Below are 17,932 nucleotides of genomic sequence, written 5' to 3' on the forward strand. Positions count from 1 at the left end.
TTGGCTGCCCTCCCTGCCCTTGAGGAACGTGAGACAGGGAGCTTGTGGGTGTGGTGGGGAGAGGAGTGAGGATTCAGGGTCATGGCTCCGGGGTTGGGCGGGGGAAGAAGTGCCGATCCAGGGAAAAGGAGGGAGGGGTCGGTGGTGACGAGGCCCACATGAGGACGCAGAGCACGCCCTCCAGACGCATCCCAGCTCGGTGACTGTTCCCAGCAGCTCCAGCCCTGGCGTTCACAGTCACCTGGACGCGAGCAAAGCCTGATGGCACCACCGTCAGGGGGTGGGGTGTCCCAGGTGACACGAGGGCACGGTTTCTGCATCCGGCCTACAAATCCCCGGTTAAAGCTCGCGCCAAGCATGTCAGAAATTGGACGCGGTGACTGTTTGCCAGGACATCGCGCTGATGGATGACCAGCAGAGGGAGGAGTTTATCGGCAAGATCGGGATCTCCTCGGAAGAAAACGATGGCACTTCCGACGAGAGCGCAGACTCGGAGCCTCACAAGTACAGCTGCAAAAGGTGTCAGGTAACTGGACCTGCAGCCTTCCGGCCCTGGGGCTGCTGAGCTGCCGGCCCGCAGGGGCTCTGGCATGGGGGGGCACCTCACAGATGTCCCGGAAGGCGCCCCAGGTCTCGTCGCATCTCAGGGATGTTGGACACGGGTCTCACCGCCATCAGGGGACCACTGTCTCAGAATCAGTGTGGTCCACACGTGCCTGTGTGGCTGACCGGTGGGGATCCGTGTCCGCGAAGGTGGGCGCAGGCCAGGGCTCCTCTCTCCTCCGCCTGCCCCCCACACGACAGGGACCCTTGCTTAGAGGCTGGGGGCGCGGTGAGTTTTCAGCAGTTTTGCTGTACGGCTTCACTGCTCAGGGAGCTGTGGTTCACCACTGCCGAGCAGGTCCCTGCGTTCTGCCTGGGCGTTCGCACCCGTGGGCTCGGCACAGCACCTGACCGTGTACCTGTCAGGGCCTTCAGGCTTGGGGGAGAGATGGAGTCAGGTGGGCGGAGAGGAGGGGCGTTCTGGAAGCTGGCTGGGGTGGTGGGGGGCGTGGGACCTGCCGGCAGGTCCAGGAGGACCGGAGTCTGCTTCCTGTGCTCCCCCCACTCCGTGATTTTGACCACCGCTGGCCCTGCTCTCGGGAGCCCCCGTCTCCTGCTGGGAAGCGGGCTCCCTCCGGCGTCCGGGGCGCCTGGGTGGCGGCGGCGCAGCATTGGCCGCGGGGATCCGGGCTGCGTGCGCACGAGAGCAGTGTGCATGTCTGCAGCTCACCTTCGGCCGCGGGAAGGAGTACCTGAAGCACATCATGGAGGTGCACAAGGAGAAGGGCTACGGCTGCAGCACTTGCCATCGGCGCTTCGCCCTGAAGGCCACCTACCACGCCCACATGGTCATCCACCGCGAGAACCTGCCTGACCCCAACGTGCAGAAGTGAGGCCCGCCCGGGCAGGGGCTCCCTGGTCTAGGGTGGTGCGGAGGGAGGGCTGGCTTCCTTGCAGAGAGGCAGGTGCCCAAATCGGCCGTCTGGAGCGTAGAGCAAGTTCTCCCTGCTTCGGGGGCCCTGGGCGGGTCTGGGGGAGGCACTGGCCTCGCTCCTTTGTGGGCTATCAGGCCTCTCCCAGGTTGCACGCCTTCCCAGACCCCCGGCACAGTGGGCCACGTTGCAGGCCCTGCCTCCATACGACCAGAGCCCCTTTGCCCCGCAGTAATTAGGTTTCGTGAATGTCAGTCCCACTTCTGGCTACAGCCCGTAATCAGCGCTGTGTGTCCAAGCAAGTCAGGCAACAGCCCTGCTTAGAGCCGGGTAGTCTGCTCGGGCTGCCGACTGGGCAGATTGAACAGCAGAAATGTATTATCTCAGTGCTGAAGGCCGGACGTCCTAGATGCAGCAGATCCGCTTCCTTCTGTGACCCTGAGGGAGCATCTGTCCCAGGCTCTCTCCTTGGCGTGTGGATGCCATCTTCGCCCTGTGTCCTCGTGGCCTTCCCTCAGTGCGTGTCTCTGTGTCCCTGTTTATAAGGGCACCAGTCATACTGGATTCGGGCCTGTCGTGAGGACCTCAGTTTTAACTTAGCCACCTCTGTGAAGACCCCCATCTCCAAGCACCGTCGCATTCTGCAGTGCTGGGAATCAGGACACCAACGTGTGAATTTTGAGGGGGACGATTCAGCCCAGATGGAGGCTGAAGTCTCTGGGTCCCTTGTCCCCCGCCCGGCACCTCTTATGCCCCACCTGCCGATAGAGGCGCTCAGGCAGGTGCACTCGGCCGCTGACGGCCCCGGGAGGCTGTGCGGGGCGTCCTGAGCCTGTGCCTGGTTTCAGGTACATCCACCCATGTGAGATCTGCGGGCGTATCTTCAACAGCATCGGAAACTTGGAGCGGCACAAACTTATCCACACAGGTAGCCGTGCCTGGGAGGACGCAGGGGCCCGGGCTGCTTTCTGCCCAGCGGTCATCTTGCCTCCCTGCCGACGCTTCTCTGTCCGTCTTTGCCACCGCTCCCCCCTCTGGGTCCCCGTGGAGACCGGGGAAGGTGGGCCTGGCGGGCACTGCTCCAGCTGCAGGCGGGGGGCCGCACTTCTCCCGTCACTGCCGTCACGTGGTGACCGTGGGTGCGGATCTCCTGCTTTGAAAGTCTGACCTGTTTGTCTGTAGGTGTGAAAAGCCACGCCTGTGAGCAGTGTGGGAAGTCCTTTGCCAGGAAGGACATGCTGAAGGAGCACATGCGCGTGCACGACAACATCCGAGAGTACCTGTGTGCAGAGTGTGGGAAAGGTGAGGGCAGGTGGGGGGACCCGAGCTGTGTGCTCAGTGGGGGGGGGGGGGGGGGGGGGGGAAGGCAGGAGCGGGCGCAGGGGGGGGGGGGGGGGGGGGGGGGGCGCCCAGACCCGAGTCATTTACTCAAGAAAGGTAAGACCCGAAGAGGATCAGCGAGAAAAATAAAGCCGTCCAAAGGCAGGGAGATGGGGTGAAATCAAAGCACAAGCAAATCGTTTTAAAAGTAGGGAAACAGTGCAACACAGAATTCTGTGAAGTACAGAATAATCTGAGGGTCCTCATATGGCCTGAGTATAGGTGCAAAGTCCTCGACTGCCGGCTGGAACTACTAACTAGGACCAGCTGTGCAGTAACACAGTGAGTACTGTTGTCAGTGGTGACTGTGGCCTTTATGTGAGTCAGGTGGAATGAGTTAAATGCTAGCAAGTCCATGAATAAAACCTCACATCAGCAAGTAGAATGAGGAGAAAAAAGGCAGTCGCAGTCCGTGGTAAAACTTTAACTCATTTCTGTTTGAAAACAAACCAGAAGGGTCAGGAAGACTTGGGGCAGCGGGTCTTTGGCGCTTTCAAGTGGCCGCCAGTGTTCTGTGTGGTGGAGAGCGGCAGTGCCACCCTCCTTCAGATATGGGACTGATCAAGTTCATCTGCCTTGCTGTGAGGGTCTTTTAAAAACTTTAATATTCCATCAAGTTTTTACTTTCTTCCTTTATGTGATTTTTAGGAAAGTACGAAGAAAACACAAATGCCCCGTAACTCCACTCACTGGATAAACCCCTGTTAGACTCGTAAAATAAGATTACACGCAGAAGGCTAAAAGAACTGCAGAGAAAAGCAGGAAGTGCACAGTCCCCCACCCCTGGCCCCCAGTCCCTCTCTGCACAGGTGACAGTGTCTTGTCTGTTCTCCAGAGTAACTGTGTGCAGCGTGTAGATTGTTTTATTGAAAAAGTAACCCAGGCACTAACCAAGAAACAATTTTTTTACACAAATGGATATGCAAAGTAAAGTTATTCCCACCTCGGACCTCAGTCATACTCTTCAAAAGCAGCATTTGATCGTTGTGCACTGACATTTCTAGAAGTTTCCACGCATGTCAGCACTGGCCCTGCTGGCTGGAGCTCCAGCTGCAGCCCCCGTCTTTGCTGCAGCAGGTCCAGCCCCTTTCCCACAGAGCTAGAGCCAGTTAGAGGTGGGAAGGGTTGTAGGTAGACAGGTGTGGTGGGCCGTCCCCCCAGCTGGGCAGGGGGCAACCACACCTGAGACCTGAGTGCTGTTCAGTGAGCCCTGGCAGGTCAGGGAGGGGTGCCCAGGGTGGGCGCTGAGGTCAGTGGCACATCTTGTGTTATATACATTTTTATATCTGAAGTGTATTTAATGTTTAGTTTCATGATTTCTTTCATGACTTCTGAATATTAAATACAATGCAGGTGTTAACACTTGGGTTACCGTATTTATTTTCCATAATCCTAAACTATCAGTGGTCATTTTACTTCCATATCATGGTCACTGGCACATACAAGCGGATCCTTGTGCTTACCTGTTCTTTCCATACCTTACTTTTTATTTACTTCCATAGCCATCGTGGTGACCTTTTCATATCAGGCAAATATTGCCCTAATTTTCCTCTCAAAACCTTGATAGGATTCCATCCTGTGGATTCCTACAACCAGACCCTTTAATTTACATCTTCAGGGGTTTTTGGTGTGCAGTCTTTTATCATTCCAGGTGATGTTGCAGGAAATGCCCTTGCTTATTATTATCAGTACTTTACATTTTCCCCCCAAATTCTGGACCTGACCGGGTCCTATTCAAATGGGAGGCTGTAGAAGTAATGAGAGCCCCGTCACCGGGCAGCAGAGACCCGTGTGCCACGCCTGGTGGGTTTCCACGTACAGCACTAGTAGCCGAGGATACACAGGAAGATTTGTGCAAAACACTTCATGCACCATGAGATGCTAAGGCCGCCCCCCAGGCGCCCTTTGCCCACAGACCCTGCATCCCCCTTCCTGTCCAGCACTGCTCACCTGGTGGGTCTCCTGGCCTAAGACCCTCCACCAGTGATTCAAACCCTAAACCAGGGTCTTTCCTTCTTCAGCGCCTGAGTTAGGGAGGTTTTAGCATATTTCGCTCCTTTCCGCAAGTGTTGACTTGGTTACATTAACCTGAAGGTAGATGGAAAGTCTGTGTTTGGACCTTTAAGTATCTAATCTTAATTAACACTTACATCACCAAGATCAACAGCGGACTTCAGGAGACTTGGAGCCGCCTACCAGATGAGTCAGTTGGGTCACAGTGGTTAGATTGGCACGGCTACCCGCAGCTCCTGTTGTTGGGAGCGCTGACCGTGCAGGCTGGGTGGGCGCCCGCTGAGACGGGCTGTCTGGAAGTGGCCTCCGAGGACACACGGCCCGCCTCACCGCTGGTGGAGGGGGCGCTCTGGGAGACGAGCCCCCGCGCCCTGTCCCTCTTCGCTCTCACCCCGACCTGTGTGTGCCGGGGCGAGGGGGCGGGGCGTGTGCGCCGCTGGGGTCCGTGGCAGGGCTGGGGCCCCCCAAGAGCCGCCGCCCTCCATCCGCAGGCATGAAGACCAAGCACGCGCTGCGCCACCACATGAAACTGCACAAGGGCATCAAGGAGTACGAGTGCAGGGAGTGCCACCGCAAGTTCGCGCAGAAGGTCAACATGCTCAAGCACTACAAGCGGCACACGGGTGAGTCAGCCCCGGCCGCGGCGCCCTCGCGGAGGGACCAGGCCAGCGGTGCGGGCGCGGCTCGGGGAAGCGCCGCCGCTGCCCCTCGCGGCCTTTAGCTCCCAGCAGGCCCCGGGCTTCCTGACCGAGCTCTCGGAGGTGGGTTGCTTGGGTGGCCGGTGTCTCAGAAGCTCCCGGTCCCTGCAAGCGCCCTGCATCCTTGTGCGCCCTCACGGAGCTCGGGTTACCGCCCAGCTAGCTGTCCTCAACGCCTTCCCTTCCACTCAGCCGTCGCCCTGCAGGAGCGTGTGAGGGAGAAACCATCAGACGAGGGCCCAGGGCGTGTGTACACGCCGGTCATTCTGTCATCTGGATGTGTCCATCAGTAGGGCAGTGGCTAAGTTATGGTGTGTTCACCATGACGGACAGTGCACCCCTGCAAGTGATGGAATCGTACGTTAAGTTACACAGACATTCATGGTCCAGTGGGAGAGAAACCAGCCTCTACAACAAATGAGTTCATTGTTTTATAAAACAATTGTGTATGGATGAACGTGTGTGTATGAGAGGATTAGGATCGACAGCGGAGTGAGAGACAGTTATCCCTGGGTGATGGAGTTGTGTCTGAAGTTTCTGGTAGGAGCCTCTGGTTGGTTCCATGTTCTCCCTAAAATGCACCTGAGTCCTGCCACTGCCTGGCCCAGCTCACCTGTGCGCCCACCTCTCTCACTGCCCCCAAGGCTGTCCAGGCCACCACGCAGGTCTGCTTTGGGTCCCCCTGGAGTGCCAGCCCCCAGGGCACTGGGCTTTCACGAAAGTGTGCTGCCCTTCTCTTCCTGGGGAAGCTCATCCGTTTCACTTCCCCTTTTCTGGGAAGCGTTCACCCCCTGGGACTGGGTCCTGAACCACCTCTCGGGTCTCACAACACTGCACCTGCTGGGCTGTAGTGGCCCCTGGCCTCCAAAAGCCACAGTGAGCGTACGAGGGGTTCGGCAAATACAGGGCCAAGATAAGTCCAAGGTGAGCGGACCCTGAAAATCACTTACCTAGTTTTCCATTTGGGGGAAAACCTTTATTTAAAAGGCATTCTAAGGATCCACTTTCTTGTCAGTTTGGGGAGAGAAACAGTGCAATGCCTTGATGCTTCCTTGCCGGGTTGCAGGCAGGCAAGGTGGTCACCCCAGACCGAGTGACTGATCTGAACACTCAGGACTGGAGTGAAGCGGGTGGAAGCCTTAAACGTGTCATAAACGTGGCCCTGCCTTCCCTGGTCGCGAGCTGTGCAGAGTAAGCTCATTGAATCGAATGCTGCTGAGACTCTGTGGCAGTCTGTGGGCCTCGGGCTGAAACTGTCCTTGTCACCCCTTCTGCGGAAGGAGCTCGCCTGGGTGCCAGCCATAGGGTAGCTTTCAAGCCACAGTGTGCCGGTCGCGTGTGGGAATGGACACTTACTGTCTGCTGTCTCCTGGTAATTTACCTCCCGTGCAGCTTCTGCAAATACAGAAATGTGTCAAGGACGAGACAGCTTCTGTGTGTAGTTAAAACACTCATGAAACGTGAAAGTAAGTGTGCCTTTTTCTGCAGGGATTAAAGATTTCATGTGCGAACTGTGCGGAAAAACTTTCAGCGAGAGAAACACGATGGAGACGCACAAGCTCATCCACACGGGTAAGCGGGGCACCTGGGGACCGGCCGTCCGTCCGCCCGCCGCGGCCTCCGCTGAGGCCATCGGAGCGTGCGCGGTGGGGACGGCATGGCTGTGATGCTGTTGGTCGGCCTTTTCAGATGTTCTGCCTTAACGATGGCCCCTTGCCCCCAAAACCTCAGCCCATCAAAATTTTCGGACATTGTCCGAAACTTGACATTGGAGTAGCGACTGGGCTCCAGGAGGGGAGGGGGCCGCGCTGCCTGTCCCGCGGCCTGACCACCGGGTGGGTGACCCGGCGGCTGAGCCCGCTCACGACCTGTGCTTCCTCTTCTGCCCCGTGCGTGTGGGAAGTGGGCAAGCAGTGGACGTGCTCCGTGTGCGACAAGAAGTACGTCACCGAGTACATGCTGCAAAAGCACGTGCAGCTCACCCACGACAAGGTGGAGGCCCAGAGCTGCCAGCTGTGCGGGACCAAGGTGTCCACCAGGGCTTCCATGAGCAGACACATGCGGCGCAAGCACCCCGAGGTGAGCCTGGGCGGGCGCCCCTCTGCCTGCCTTCCCCCGCCTCCCCGCGCGGACCCGGCCCCTGCCCAGAGACCCCGCCGCGCTGGCTCACCATCCCTGCCCCCGCGCAGGCCCGTGGTTCCTCCAGGTGGGTCCTGGGCCTGGCAACTCCCCTCCACCTGCGCGCCGACGGCGCTGAACGAGTGAGTGGACAGAAGAGCCTGGCACGTGTTTTTTGCTGAGGTTATAAATTACATTCTCGCTGGAATTACAGCGAGACGGGAGTACGACCCTGACCCCTCCCCCTTTCCTCCCTTTGGGCAACTAAAAAAGATTCAGGACGGGAGCCTCCGTGTGGTGTTAGGGGCTGATTAGAAGGTGGCCCTGGGGACCGAGGGGGAGAAGCTGTATTGAGGCAGATAGACCCTGGCTCACCCGTGGGCTGGTTCTAAAGGCAGGTCCAGCGCACTGAAGAATTCAATGCTTTTTAAAAAGAAGTAAACTGAAAAACAAAGCTAGAAGAAAGTACGGGAAAATAGCTATATCACTGAAAGGTGGAAACTTTCTAAGCGCAAAAGCGGTGAGAGGAGTCTCGAACAAACGATTCGACTAAGTGGCATAACATTTAGAACTTCTGTAGGTCAAAGGGAAAATGGAAAAAATGTGGTAAGATATTACTACCGTTAACAGATAGAAACTGTTAACATTAAAGGTAATATGCATTCCACGAGTAGAACACAAAGAACCCAGTGTGTCCACGGAGATTCATGAAAGCGAACACCTGTGGTTAAGACACAGGAGAAAGCCTTTAACAGTAGAGGTGCCATCCTTCCTCCGTTAAATTAGAGGAGGTTCTTAGATTCAAAATGCCTGTGCGGCGGGCGTGAGCCGGGCGCCCGGCTGTGCCGTGTCCTCCTGGGGGGGTAGCGTGACCATCCCTCCATTTATAAATGACTACTTGGACCCCTCAGTGTCCAGCAAGAGGAACGTGATTAAGTTAGTGGTAGTTTAGTGATGTGCCTGAATGTAACGTGTTTGCAGAGAACCCTGAGTGAAAGCGTGAGTGTTTGCTGTAAGAAAGCCGTACACACTGTGCGTGTACCGCGTGTGTATACACTATGTCATTCGCGTTGTGTGTGTATGGCATACTCACGTATGTAATATAAATGGGGTGGGCGAAACGAGAAAGGACGAAAACATTACACGGTGGTCTTCTCCTGGCGTTGAAGTTTTGGTTATTTCTTCTCTTGTTCTCCATTTTAAATAATTTCCTCTAGTGAACATGGGTTACTTTCGCAATTATAAAAGCACCCTCTGCCTCATTTGGATGGTAGGTGCGTCTTTTTCTGCGTCACCTTGACCCCGAGCTCTGGGGACCCCGAGGAGCTGGGGCTCCGCCAGCTTCGCTCTCCTCACTCTTGGCCTTTTCCACCTAGTGGCCAGCTAGCGTTTCCACCTAGAAAAACAAAGTTGGGAGAGCAGGAGCCCGAAGTGTCAGCATCCACCCGCTGCCCAGTGTCGGCAGACAGCGCCCTCCAGGTCTCGGGGCCCAGGGCCGGCGCTGCAGGCTCCCCCGGGGGCTCGTGACGTGTGGGAGTGATTTCTTGGTGACGTGTGGGTGTTTGTAGCTACACGTGCTAACAGCGCGCATGGCAGTTTTTGCAGACGGGTTGTGTGATGCACGTTGCTGGGCGCGGGAGGCCTTGCGGGCGCGGAGCAGCTCGGCAGACGCTTCCGTCTGGTTGACGGTCACTTCCTAGCCCGCCCCTCTGTGCGGCCACCTCTTTGCACCTCCTCCTCTCACGCCCACCATGCGGGTGGCACAGCGCTCTGGAGGGGACACCAGCAGACGGAGGGCTCCCCTTTCGGGGCTCTGTTCTCAGTCCCTTTTGTCTCTGAAGCCTTCAGCCTCTTCCCCCGTTGATCATCTGACGTTTCTCTGTCATTTCCTTCTGTGTTGCTCAAACAGATACAGTTAAGTGCCTGTGGGGATGAGCGCTGGTGACCAGCCGGACAGGGTGCGCCCCGTCCTCCTGGACCGACCGTCTAGGGTGGGAGACGGGGGGTGGGTAGGACGCAGACAAGTCAGGCAGGAAGAGATGGAGTGAGGCCGAGGGAGGGCTCTGCTGCTGTGTGGGTGCCACCCTGGGGCCCGGCTGTGCAGGGGTGCGGGGCAGGGGGCCACGCAGTGCTGGGCACAGACTCGGGGGCAGGGGTCCCGTGGAGGCCGGCTAAGGTGTTAAGCGTAAACTGCTTTCACACATTGGAGACCTTTCAGAATTGATGCGATTTTATTACTTCAAGGTATGGTCTTTCCCTCTTCTTTGAGTGAACGTTGCATTCAAACAAATTCAAACACACGAAGTCCTTTGCATGCGTGGTCTTCTCTCCGAGTAAGAGCGAAGCCAGCGGATGCTTCTGTGGTTGTTCTTCGTGGCACGAGCTTCCAGACCGCGTGACTAGAACACTGATGACGTCGTCGTTGACGATGATGGAGGTGGGGGTGACAGTGACAGTGGTGACAGCGGTGGAGGTGCTGATGGTGAGGGTGGGAGAGGACGGTGGCATCTGGCTGCTGTGACTAAGCTTTGCAGCATCACAGTCACACTTGGGTCCTCAGCGCCACGTCAGCATTTACGTTGCAACACACATGACCACGACCTCCTTGCTGGCCGTCCTTTCAGAGAACGCCCAGCCCTGGTCTTGGAACCTAAGTCCGGAAATGCAGCTCCCCGTCATTCTGCTTAAATGAGCCACACCCGCTACGTATAGCCTATAATTTTGTGCTTAGTTTTTTTTGACAAAGAATGTGGAGATGCTTGCAGAGCCATTTGGCTGAAGAGCCCGTGCAGATACTTTCCTGGTCTCCCTGCTCTCGTATAGTCTTTGCACAGCACTTCCCTTCTTCAGCAACTCCCCGTTTCCACACCTCCCTCCCAGGGATTCCGTTCTCTCTGCGCTCAGGGTCCGTCGCCCCACCTGTGATTTGTTCACTTAAGTGATCCCAGTCACGGTACAGCCGGCGTCAGCAGGTGTGTGGGTCAGGTTCAGAGAAGACCGGGTGGACCCCGGGCGTGTGTCGTGGAGTAAGGGTCTGCGTGCTGGGGACCGGCCGGTGCGGCTCACAGGTGCACTTCATCAGAAATGACCAATGAAACTACCCGGACTTCTCTACTTTTCAGGTAGAAAAGTCACGTGTGTACAGTGTAAATGTCTCATTCTCGAAGGTTCCTTGTAGGACAGTTTTCCTGTATCTTATCCCGCTCCGCTCTCGGTTTGAAAGAACAAGACTGAGTGAGAATGCACTATGCATTATGCACTGTGCACGTTAGTGTTTTCACTAAACTGAAAGGGAAGGAATAGTCTCCACCCTCGAGCGGTGGACAGTGCGGTGACACACGGACAGGGGCGAGGTAACACCCCCGTGTGTGAGAGCACAGCAGAAACTTGAAGAGAGGGGGCCTGGGAGGAGGGAAGGAGAGCCCGGACGGGACTGTGGAATCCAGGTTTTCAAGTCCTGAGCAGGGCCCGTGAGGGCGTGGGCGCCTTTGAGGGTGACGGCCTGTCGGCGCGTTTCTGGGTCCCGCCTGACCTGAGCCTGGGCCTTCGGGCGTGGTGTCCCGGGCTCACCGCCCTGTGGTCACTCCTAGGTCCTGGCCGTGAGGATCGACGACCTGGACCACCTCCCCGAGACCACCACCATCGACGCCTCCTCCATCGGTATCGTCCAGGTGAGCCCTGCGCACGCGGGGCCCGGGACGTCTCACCCGAGGGGCCCCGGCGGGTGTCCTGAGTAGCCTTTGGGAAAAAACCCCACGTTTCACGCTCGTTTGCCTCTGTTTTATTGGTTGGTCGTCACCCCAGGAGCCTTTTACTTTCTGTAGAAGTTTCTAGAATTTCAGTTTTCTGAATCCTGACATGTCTCCTTTTAGAGAATAGATGGTTTCTTAAGTCACAGTTCCCCAGAGAAAACAGTCAATAGAGAGCGCGTGTACACGTGCGTACGTGTGTGTACAGAGAAAATTAGATTTATTTTAAGGACTTGGTGCCCACGAGTGTGGAGCTGGCAAGTCCAGAACTTTCAGGACGGGCCGGAGGCTGGAGACCCAGGAGGAGTTGATGCTGTGCCCGAGGTCCATCTGGAGACGGAGTTCCCTCTTCCTCTGGGAGCTTCAGGCTTTTCTCTCGAGGCCTCCGCCCGATGGGACGAGGCCCACCCACATTGCAGAGGGTGCTCTGCATGACTCAGTACCCACCGATTTCAGTGTTAAATCACATCTGAAAGATACCTTCACGGCAGCCTCTAGACTGGTGTTCAGCCACCCAGCCGGGCGCCCGAGCCCAGCCACGTTGACACTTAAACTTAAGCATCACAGGTGGTTTCCAGAAAAGCTTATTAGCACGATTAGATTATTAGAAGCAAAATAACTTTCAACGTATTAGGTGAACTTACTTTTAAAAGGAATTTTTAGTCAGTACCTTTATATAAAGAGCTTCTCTTATTTTATTTTATTTTTTTGTGGTACACGGGCCTCTTACTGTTGTGGCCTCTCCCGTTGCGGAGCACAGGCTCAGCGGCCATGGCTCACGGGCCCAGCCGCTCCGCGGCATGTGGGATCTTCCCGGACCGGGGCACGAACCCGTGTCCCCTGCATCGGCAGGCGGACTCTCAACCACTGCGCCACCAGGGAAGCCCAGCTTCTCTTCCTTTAAAGGAAACGTGTCATGCTCTCGGTTATTTTAAAATCACGTTTCTACCTCTGTGTCTTGCAACGGAGCTTTGGGCGCGGCGCTCAGCGGCCGGGTTGTACTGAGCCGCCGTGCCCCACGCCTCAGCAGCCCCGGAGGGCCAGGACCACGCCCACCCCTGGCCAGGGCAACCCCTCCTCAGGGTCTGCCTGCTGCTGGGTGGGAGCAAGTCTCATGGATGGCACCAAGGACCAGGAGGGAGGAGAGCCTTGCTGGCCACCATGGCTCAGCGGCCTCCGTGATGCTGGGCCAGCCCAGCTGTAGGTCGGAAAACAGGCCACACTTAGCAGCTCAAGAAGACGTGTGCAGGGCACCCGTCTGGGGTCGCCATTACCGCCGGGCCCTGTTTGCTGTCCCCAGAAAAGGTGACCGTACAGTTCTTGCAGCCAGCCTCATTTTGATCCAAGATTGTGTCTGCAGTGAATTTGTTTCAGCCAGGGGATGAGAGTCCTGATGTGAAAGCATTTTTCAGTCTCAGACTGAGCTCAACAGGGCTGAAACAGTGGCTCAAAAAATCTGCTTTTAGAGATGTTTCTATTTCAGCACAAAATGTGGCTTTTAAAAATATGACTGGTATCTAAAATCCTTCACCTGAAAGAAAAGCAACTGAAACCAACAGGAACTTGCCCCCGTCCTTAGAATTGCAAGTTAGCAGACAAGCCTGGTCACCTGGTGTCCAGGAACAGGGCCGGGCCGCGCTGGCCGCTTCGGGGACACGGCCCGTTGACCCACCGTTGTCGCGCCTTCTCTTCCTGCAGCCTGAGCTGAGCCTGGGGCAGGAGGATCTGGCGGAAGGGAAGCACGTGAAAGCCGCCAGGAGGACTCACAAGAGGAAGCAGAAGCCAGAGGACGAGGCCGGGGCCGCGGGGCCCGAGGAGGCCACCTTCAGCGAGTTCTCGGAGAAGGAGGCCACGTTCTCGGGCGGCGTCGGGGACGAGACCAGCTCCGCCGTGCAGAGCATCCAGCAGGTCGCCACTCCCCGTGCAGGGCTGGGGGCCCCGGGCGCGGGGGGCCTGGGCTCTGGCCGTGGCCAGCACGTGCCCCGTTTCCCAGCTTAGACCCAGAAGTCACCGCCATCCTCCCGGGTTGGGAACGGGTCTGCGTCTAGTTTGGGGAGGTTCTCAATGGCCTGAGCGTGCCGGCCAGTCAGGCAGGGCCCGACTCTGCATGCCGGGGCGTGTGGCCAGCCAGCCTGCTGCTTTTAACCAAGGCTTCCCCGCTGGGGTTTCGAGGCCCCCAGCTCCTGGTCGGCGTGTGTCGGACGCCACACCCCTCCCCTGACTGGCCCTGGTCATCCTGGTTGCAGACGTTCCTGCGTTTCCGCCCTGTCTGTGGGGAAGAGCATGGCTTGCTTTTTCATTTATTAGCTCTGGCACTGCACATTGGTTCACTGCCCTTCTGACCTTTACAATTGGGATTTCCATTTACCATCATCACTTCACAGAAGTTAAGAGACAGTGAAGAATGAGCTCTTTTTCTCATTACTTTCTTCTGTTTTTTTTCCTAGCTACGGAAACCCTTTGCTTTTCAGTTCCAGCTGATGGCCTCGATGATGGTGTCTGTATCTTGTTTCTCTCTTTCACTAGAATTCTTTTTCCAGGAAAAATGAACTTGGTTTAACCTCTCAGCAGCAGGTGTATTTAACTCCTCGCTTTGGGCCAGGAGTGTGATGGTTCCAGCGTCACGAGATGGCCTCCGTGACAAAGTATAGCACAGGAAGCTGCTCGTGTTCTCGATTCTGCAGGAACTAACGGTCCCGTGTTGTGCGTGACTCTTCCAGGTGGTGGTGACGCTGGGCGACCCCAATGTGACCACCCCGTCGAGCTCCGTCGGCCTGACCAACATCACCGTGACCCCCATCACCACTGCGGCCGGGACTCAGTTTACCAACCTCCAGCCGGTGGCCGTCGGGCACCTGACCACCCCGGAGCGCCAGCTGCAGCTGGACAACTCCATCCTGACCGTGACCTTTGACACCGTCAGCGGCTCTGCCATGCTGCACAACCGCCAGAACGACCTCCAGATCCACCCCCAGCCGGAAGCCTCGAATCCGCAGTCGGTGGCCCACTTCATCAACCTGACCACCCTGGTCAACTCCATCACGCCCCTGGGGAGCCAGCTTGGCGAGCAGCCGCCGCTCACCTGGCGGGCGGTGCCCCAGACAGACGTGCTGCCGGCCCCGGCCCCTGCCCCGCAGGCCGCCCAGCCCCCGGTGCCGGCCGAGCAGCAGCCGCAGATGTACGGCTACTGAGTCACCCTGCAGGGACCTGGGGGAGAACCACGGACAGGCGGTCTGCTTCTGTTTTTATTTGAGATTGGTTTGCTGGATACCAAACAAAAGAACAAAACACCGCACGTTGCAGTATCAGGAAGGTTGACGTAGCTTTTGCAGCGTTATCTCCAAATTCACCAACAACCATCACAGTGTGTCAGCTGAGCTCAGAAGTGACCCTGAGCAGGTCCCCCTGAGGCCCCATGTGCTCTGCCCGGCAAGGCCAGGCCCCCAGGCTTCCCTCCCAGAACGCGGATGGGCGCAGGGTTTGGGAAAAGGAAACCCAGAGAGGAGCAGCACGGTAAGACCCGTATGTCACTAGAGATGTAAGTGGCGTGTTTCATTTCTCCCTTTAGGGCTCCGCTACTGTGTGACAATGTAGCCGGTTTTCTCCTGTGGCTCCTGCACTTTTTTGCTAATGAGCAGATAGGAGTTCAAGTAACGTTTACTCTCTTTGAAATTTGAGTTGAGTCGAATTCGTTCTGCACCTTTGGGCTGAAACCATGTGGGAAGATGCCCTGTGGGAGCGGACGCCCCTCCTCTGGCCTTCACGAGTCCCTCTCGGGCAAGGGGTCACGTGAGGTTGCCGACCAAGGCACCTTAGTGATAGAATTCGTGAATCGATTTTCAGTATGGCTCTTTCCTTTTTTTTTTTTTTTTTTAAACTTCACCTCGAGCATACCTTGTGTGATCGAGACTGCGGAGGCCACGTCGTTCTCTATTTTCCTCTAACACACAGAAGTCGTTTGCACTGTGGGACTGTGGGTCCACGTCCAGCTCTACGCGGCTGCCCCGATGCAGGGGCCGTGAGCCTCATGCTGGCCGCCCTGGAGGCTCCTCGGGGTTGTGTCTCAGGATTCTCTGCCATCCAAATGTATTTATTATGGCTGAGGCGCAGCCAGAATCCCCCGCACTAGAGAACAGGGGAGAAAGTCATGTCTTTTTTCTGTTTAAACTTCAAGTCCAAAGGTTGGTGTGTTTCAAGACCAGTTTTCTAAAAAAATGTTGAATGAGCTTGGCTCTTTCCCCAAGAAAGGTATAGGTTTTTCTGAAATATGAAGACAGTGCTATTTCCTGCCAAGTAGTATGAAAGCAGAAAGGCTATTAGCTGAGCAGTAGAAGCGTCAGTGCCCCTAATGAATGAGTGAATAAATGTGCTGAGCGACGGGAGCTCTGCCCCTCCGGGGGACGCGCTTTCACACGTGTGCGCCCGTTTCAGAAGTGGCAGGTGAGGCTCTGGACCACCAAGGTGGCAGCCAGCAGCTAGCCCTCCCACGGCGCAGCCAGGGAAACAAAGAGGCGGGCAAAGAGGCTTGATTTCTACCCTCCTGATGCTTTAACGCTGTCCAGAATGAACTGATACGTTTGTTTGCCTTACTTTGTCCTGATCAGTATTTGTCCCCGATCCTGCATTGTTTGGGAGACCGTCAGTAGTGGATAAATGAGGCAGAATAACCTGACGCCGCTAATGAGGCTACAGACAACCTGTTACGCAAAATGCAACGTTCTCAGCACTTCGCTTCATTCCAAATTGCAAGATTTTGAGGAGGGGGCTAGGCTTTGATTTGTGCAATACATGCTTTCGTGAACTAAGTTCATCACCCACGCAGCATGTGAAAGGGGCTTCAGGATTCGCCCTCCACACCCAGCTCACCGGTAACTGCCGACGACTCGCACCTCTGAATCGGTAGTGGGGGATTGTTTGACTTTTAATTTATGATAATTATTTTTATGTTATTTATGTATATAATTAACTGCTTTATACATAATAGTTTCATCAAATGAACTTGGGCTGGGGGTGATATACTTTCTAAGTATCGTCTCTGTTCTCCAAATGTAAGTGGTCCAGGTATCCGTGGAATCGTCAAAAGCGCCGAGGTTCCTAAGGTATTTTCTTAAAAATCGCTGACCGTCCTTTGGCATTTGCAGAATGTAAGGGATGAATGACCAAGTAAAAAATCCAAACATGATTGAACACCCGCTAGCGTTTATCTTTTATTCCTCTTCCCTATGAAACAAAGGCCTTTTAAATCACAATTTTATTTTTTTAAGAGAAGTTGTTTTTACGCCTAGAGTAAGAACGCATCAGATGTCTTTAAAGAGCCTGGTTTAGGTTGTGTGGCCCCAGCGTACCTCCCGCCGCGTATTTAACTACACAGATGCTTAACCATACTTCCTGGTTTAATAAGTGAGAACTCCAAATAAAAATCAAATTGACTCCTGAGTTTTCTGTAGAAGTATTTGGTCTAATAGGGTCACTGTCTGAGGCAAAATAGGTTCGTGTTGTCTTAAAACGGTTGCTATGAATTTGCATATAAGACACTGGGAAGCAAAAAAAATAAAAATAAAAAGCACTACTCAGCCAAAAGAGTTACCAGCTGTAGGCTGCTCCGCACCTCTGTCGCTGTTTCCTGATGGAAAAGATTTACTTTTCTTTAACTGATCCCAGTGCACAGCTGTATCCATAGGAGGAAATTGGATGGAGCCGTTGTGACCACTGAGCTCTGTGAATCCCTCGGGGTTATTCTAAATTAATAAACAGAAGATGCTTGGTTTTGGCCGGTGAATTTGTGAAGTTGTGTTGTTCTGTGCCACCTGACGGTGTGAGCCTTGCAGAGCAGGCCCCCGGGATTGCGTGTCCCTGAGGCAAGGAGGGGACGGGGGCCCCGAGTGGGATGTGTTCCTCGTGCCGGGTGCCGCTCCTCTGTGACCGACAGGGACCTGCCTTGGAGGATTCGGGGCCCGGGAGGCAGATGCACGGACTTCACAGTCACAGCGGCCAGAGCTCGAGGCTCCCAGCTCAGGGCCGTGTCAGTGACTTTCCCGTTGGATCTTGAGAGGCATCAAGGCTGAGAGGTCACGTGTATTTCGTGTCCCGTTAGTTTGTATAACAACAAATAAAAGTTGCCTTGAGCTGTGCTTTTCCGTTGCTGGCCCTCTGCTCAGACTGCCCGTTCCAAGTAGTGGACACACTTGGTATATTTTGAGAACGGTTGTAATTCCCGTGTAGTTCAGACCCTGTGAAATGTTTGGATTATTTTAAATGACCCAAACATTGAAAATAAACAAGATACTGAGATATCAGAAGCTTTCACAAGGGTTTGTTTGTTTGTTTAAAAGCAACAAAGCAGGACTTCCCTGGTGGCACAGTGGTTGAGAGTCCGCCTGCCGATGCAGGGGACACGGGTTCGTGCCCCGGTCCAGCAAGATCCCATATGCTGTGGAGCGGCTGGGCCCGTGAGCCATGGCCGCTGAGCCTGCGCGTCCGGAGCCTGTGCTCCGCAACG

The 17,932-nt window shown here is 55.6% G+C and overlaps 1 protein-coding gene across 3 annotated transcripts in view; it reads left to right on the top strand.

Annotated features, from left to right (window-relative positions):
• PRDM15 (PR/SET domain 15) overlaps positions 1 to 17,722 on the top strand; it is a 49,182-nt gene extending 31,460 nt beyond the window's left edge. For 2 of the 3 annotated variants that reach the window (XM_029214981.1, XM_029214982.1), the window contains exons 15-24: positions 392 to 526; positions 1,269 to 1,432; positions 2,324 to 2,403; positions 2,658 to 2,777; positions 5,360 to 5,491; positions 7,055 to 7,138; positions 7,470 to 7,645; positions 11,275 to 11,355; positions 13,132 to 13,341; positions 14,154 to 17,722. In XM_029214981.1, the coding sequence (XP_029070814.1) occupies positions 392 to 526; positions 1,269 to 1,432; positions 2,324 to 2,403; positions 2,658 to 2,777; positions 5,360 to 5,491; positions 7,055 to 7,138; positions 7,470 to 7,645; positions 11,275 to 11,355; positions 13,132 to 13,341; positions 14,154 to 14,624 (1,653 nt within the window). In that variant the 3' untranslated portion in view covers positions 14,625 to 17,722. The remainder of the gene's footprint in view (positions 1 to 391; positions 527 to 1,268; positions 1,433 to 2,323; positions 2,404 to 2,657; positions 2,778 to 5,359; positions 5,492 to 7,054; positions 7,139 to 7,469; positions 7,646 to 11,274; positions 11,356 to 13,131; positions 13,342 to 14,153) is intronic. The other variant, XR_003792401.1, reaches the window with a different exon arrangement.
• Positions 17,723 to 17,932: the final 210 nt, after the last annotated feature.

The sequence above is a fragment of the Monodon monoceros genome, unplaced genomic scaffold, assembly GCF_005190385.1.
Source record: "Monodon monoceros isolate NGI ecotype Baffin Bay Population unplaced genomic scaffold, NGI_Narwhal_1 Super_Scaffold_11, whole genome shotgun sequence".
In the NCBI taxonomy this organism is placed as follows: Eukaryota; Metazoa; Chordata; class Mammalia; order Artiodactyla; family Monodontidae; genus Monodon; species Monodon monoceros.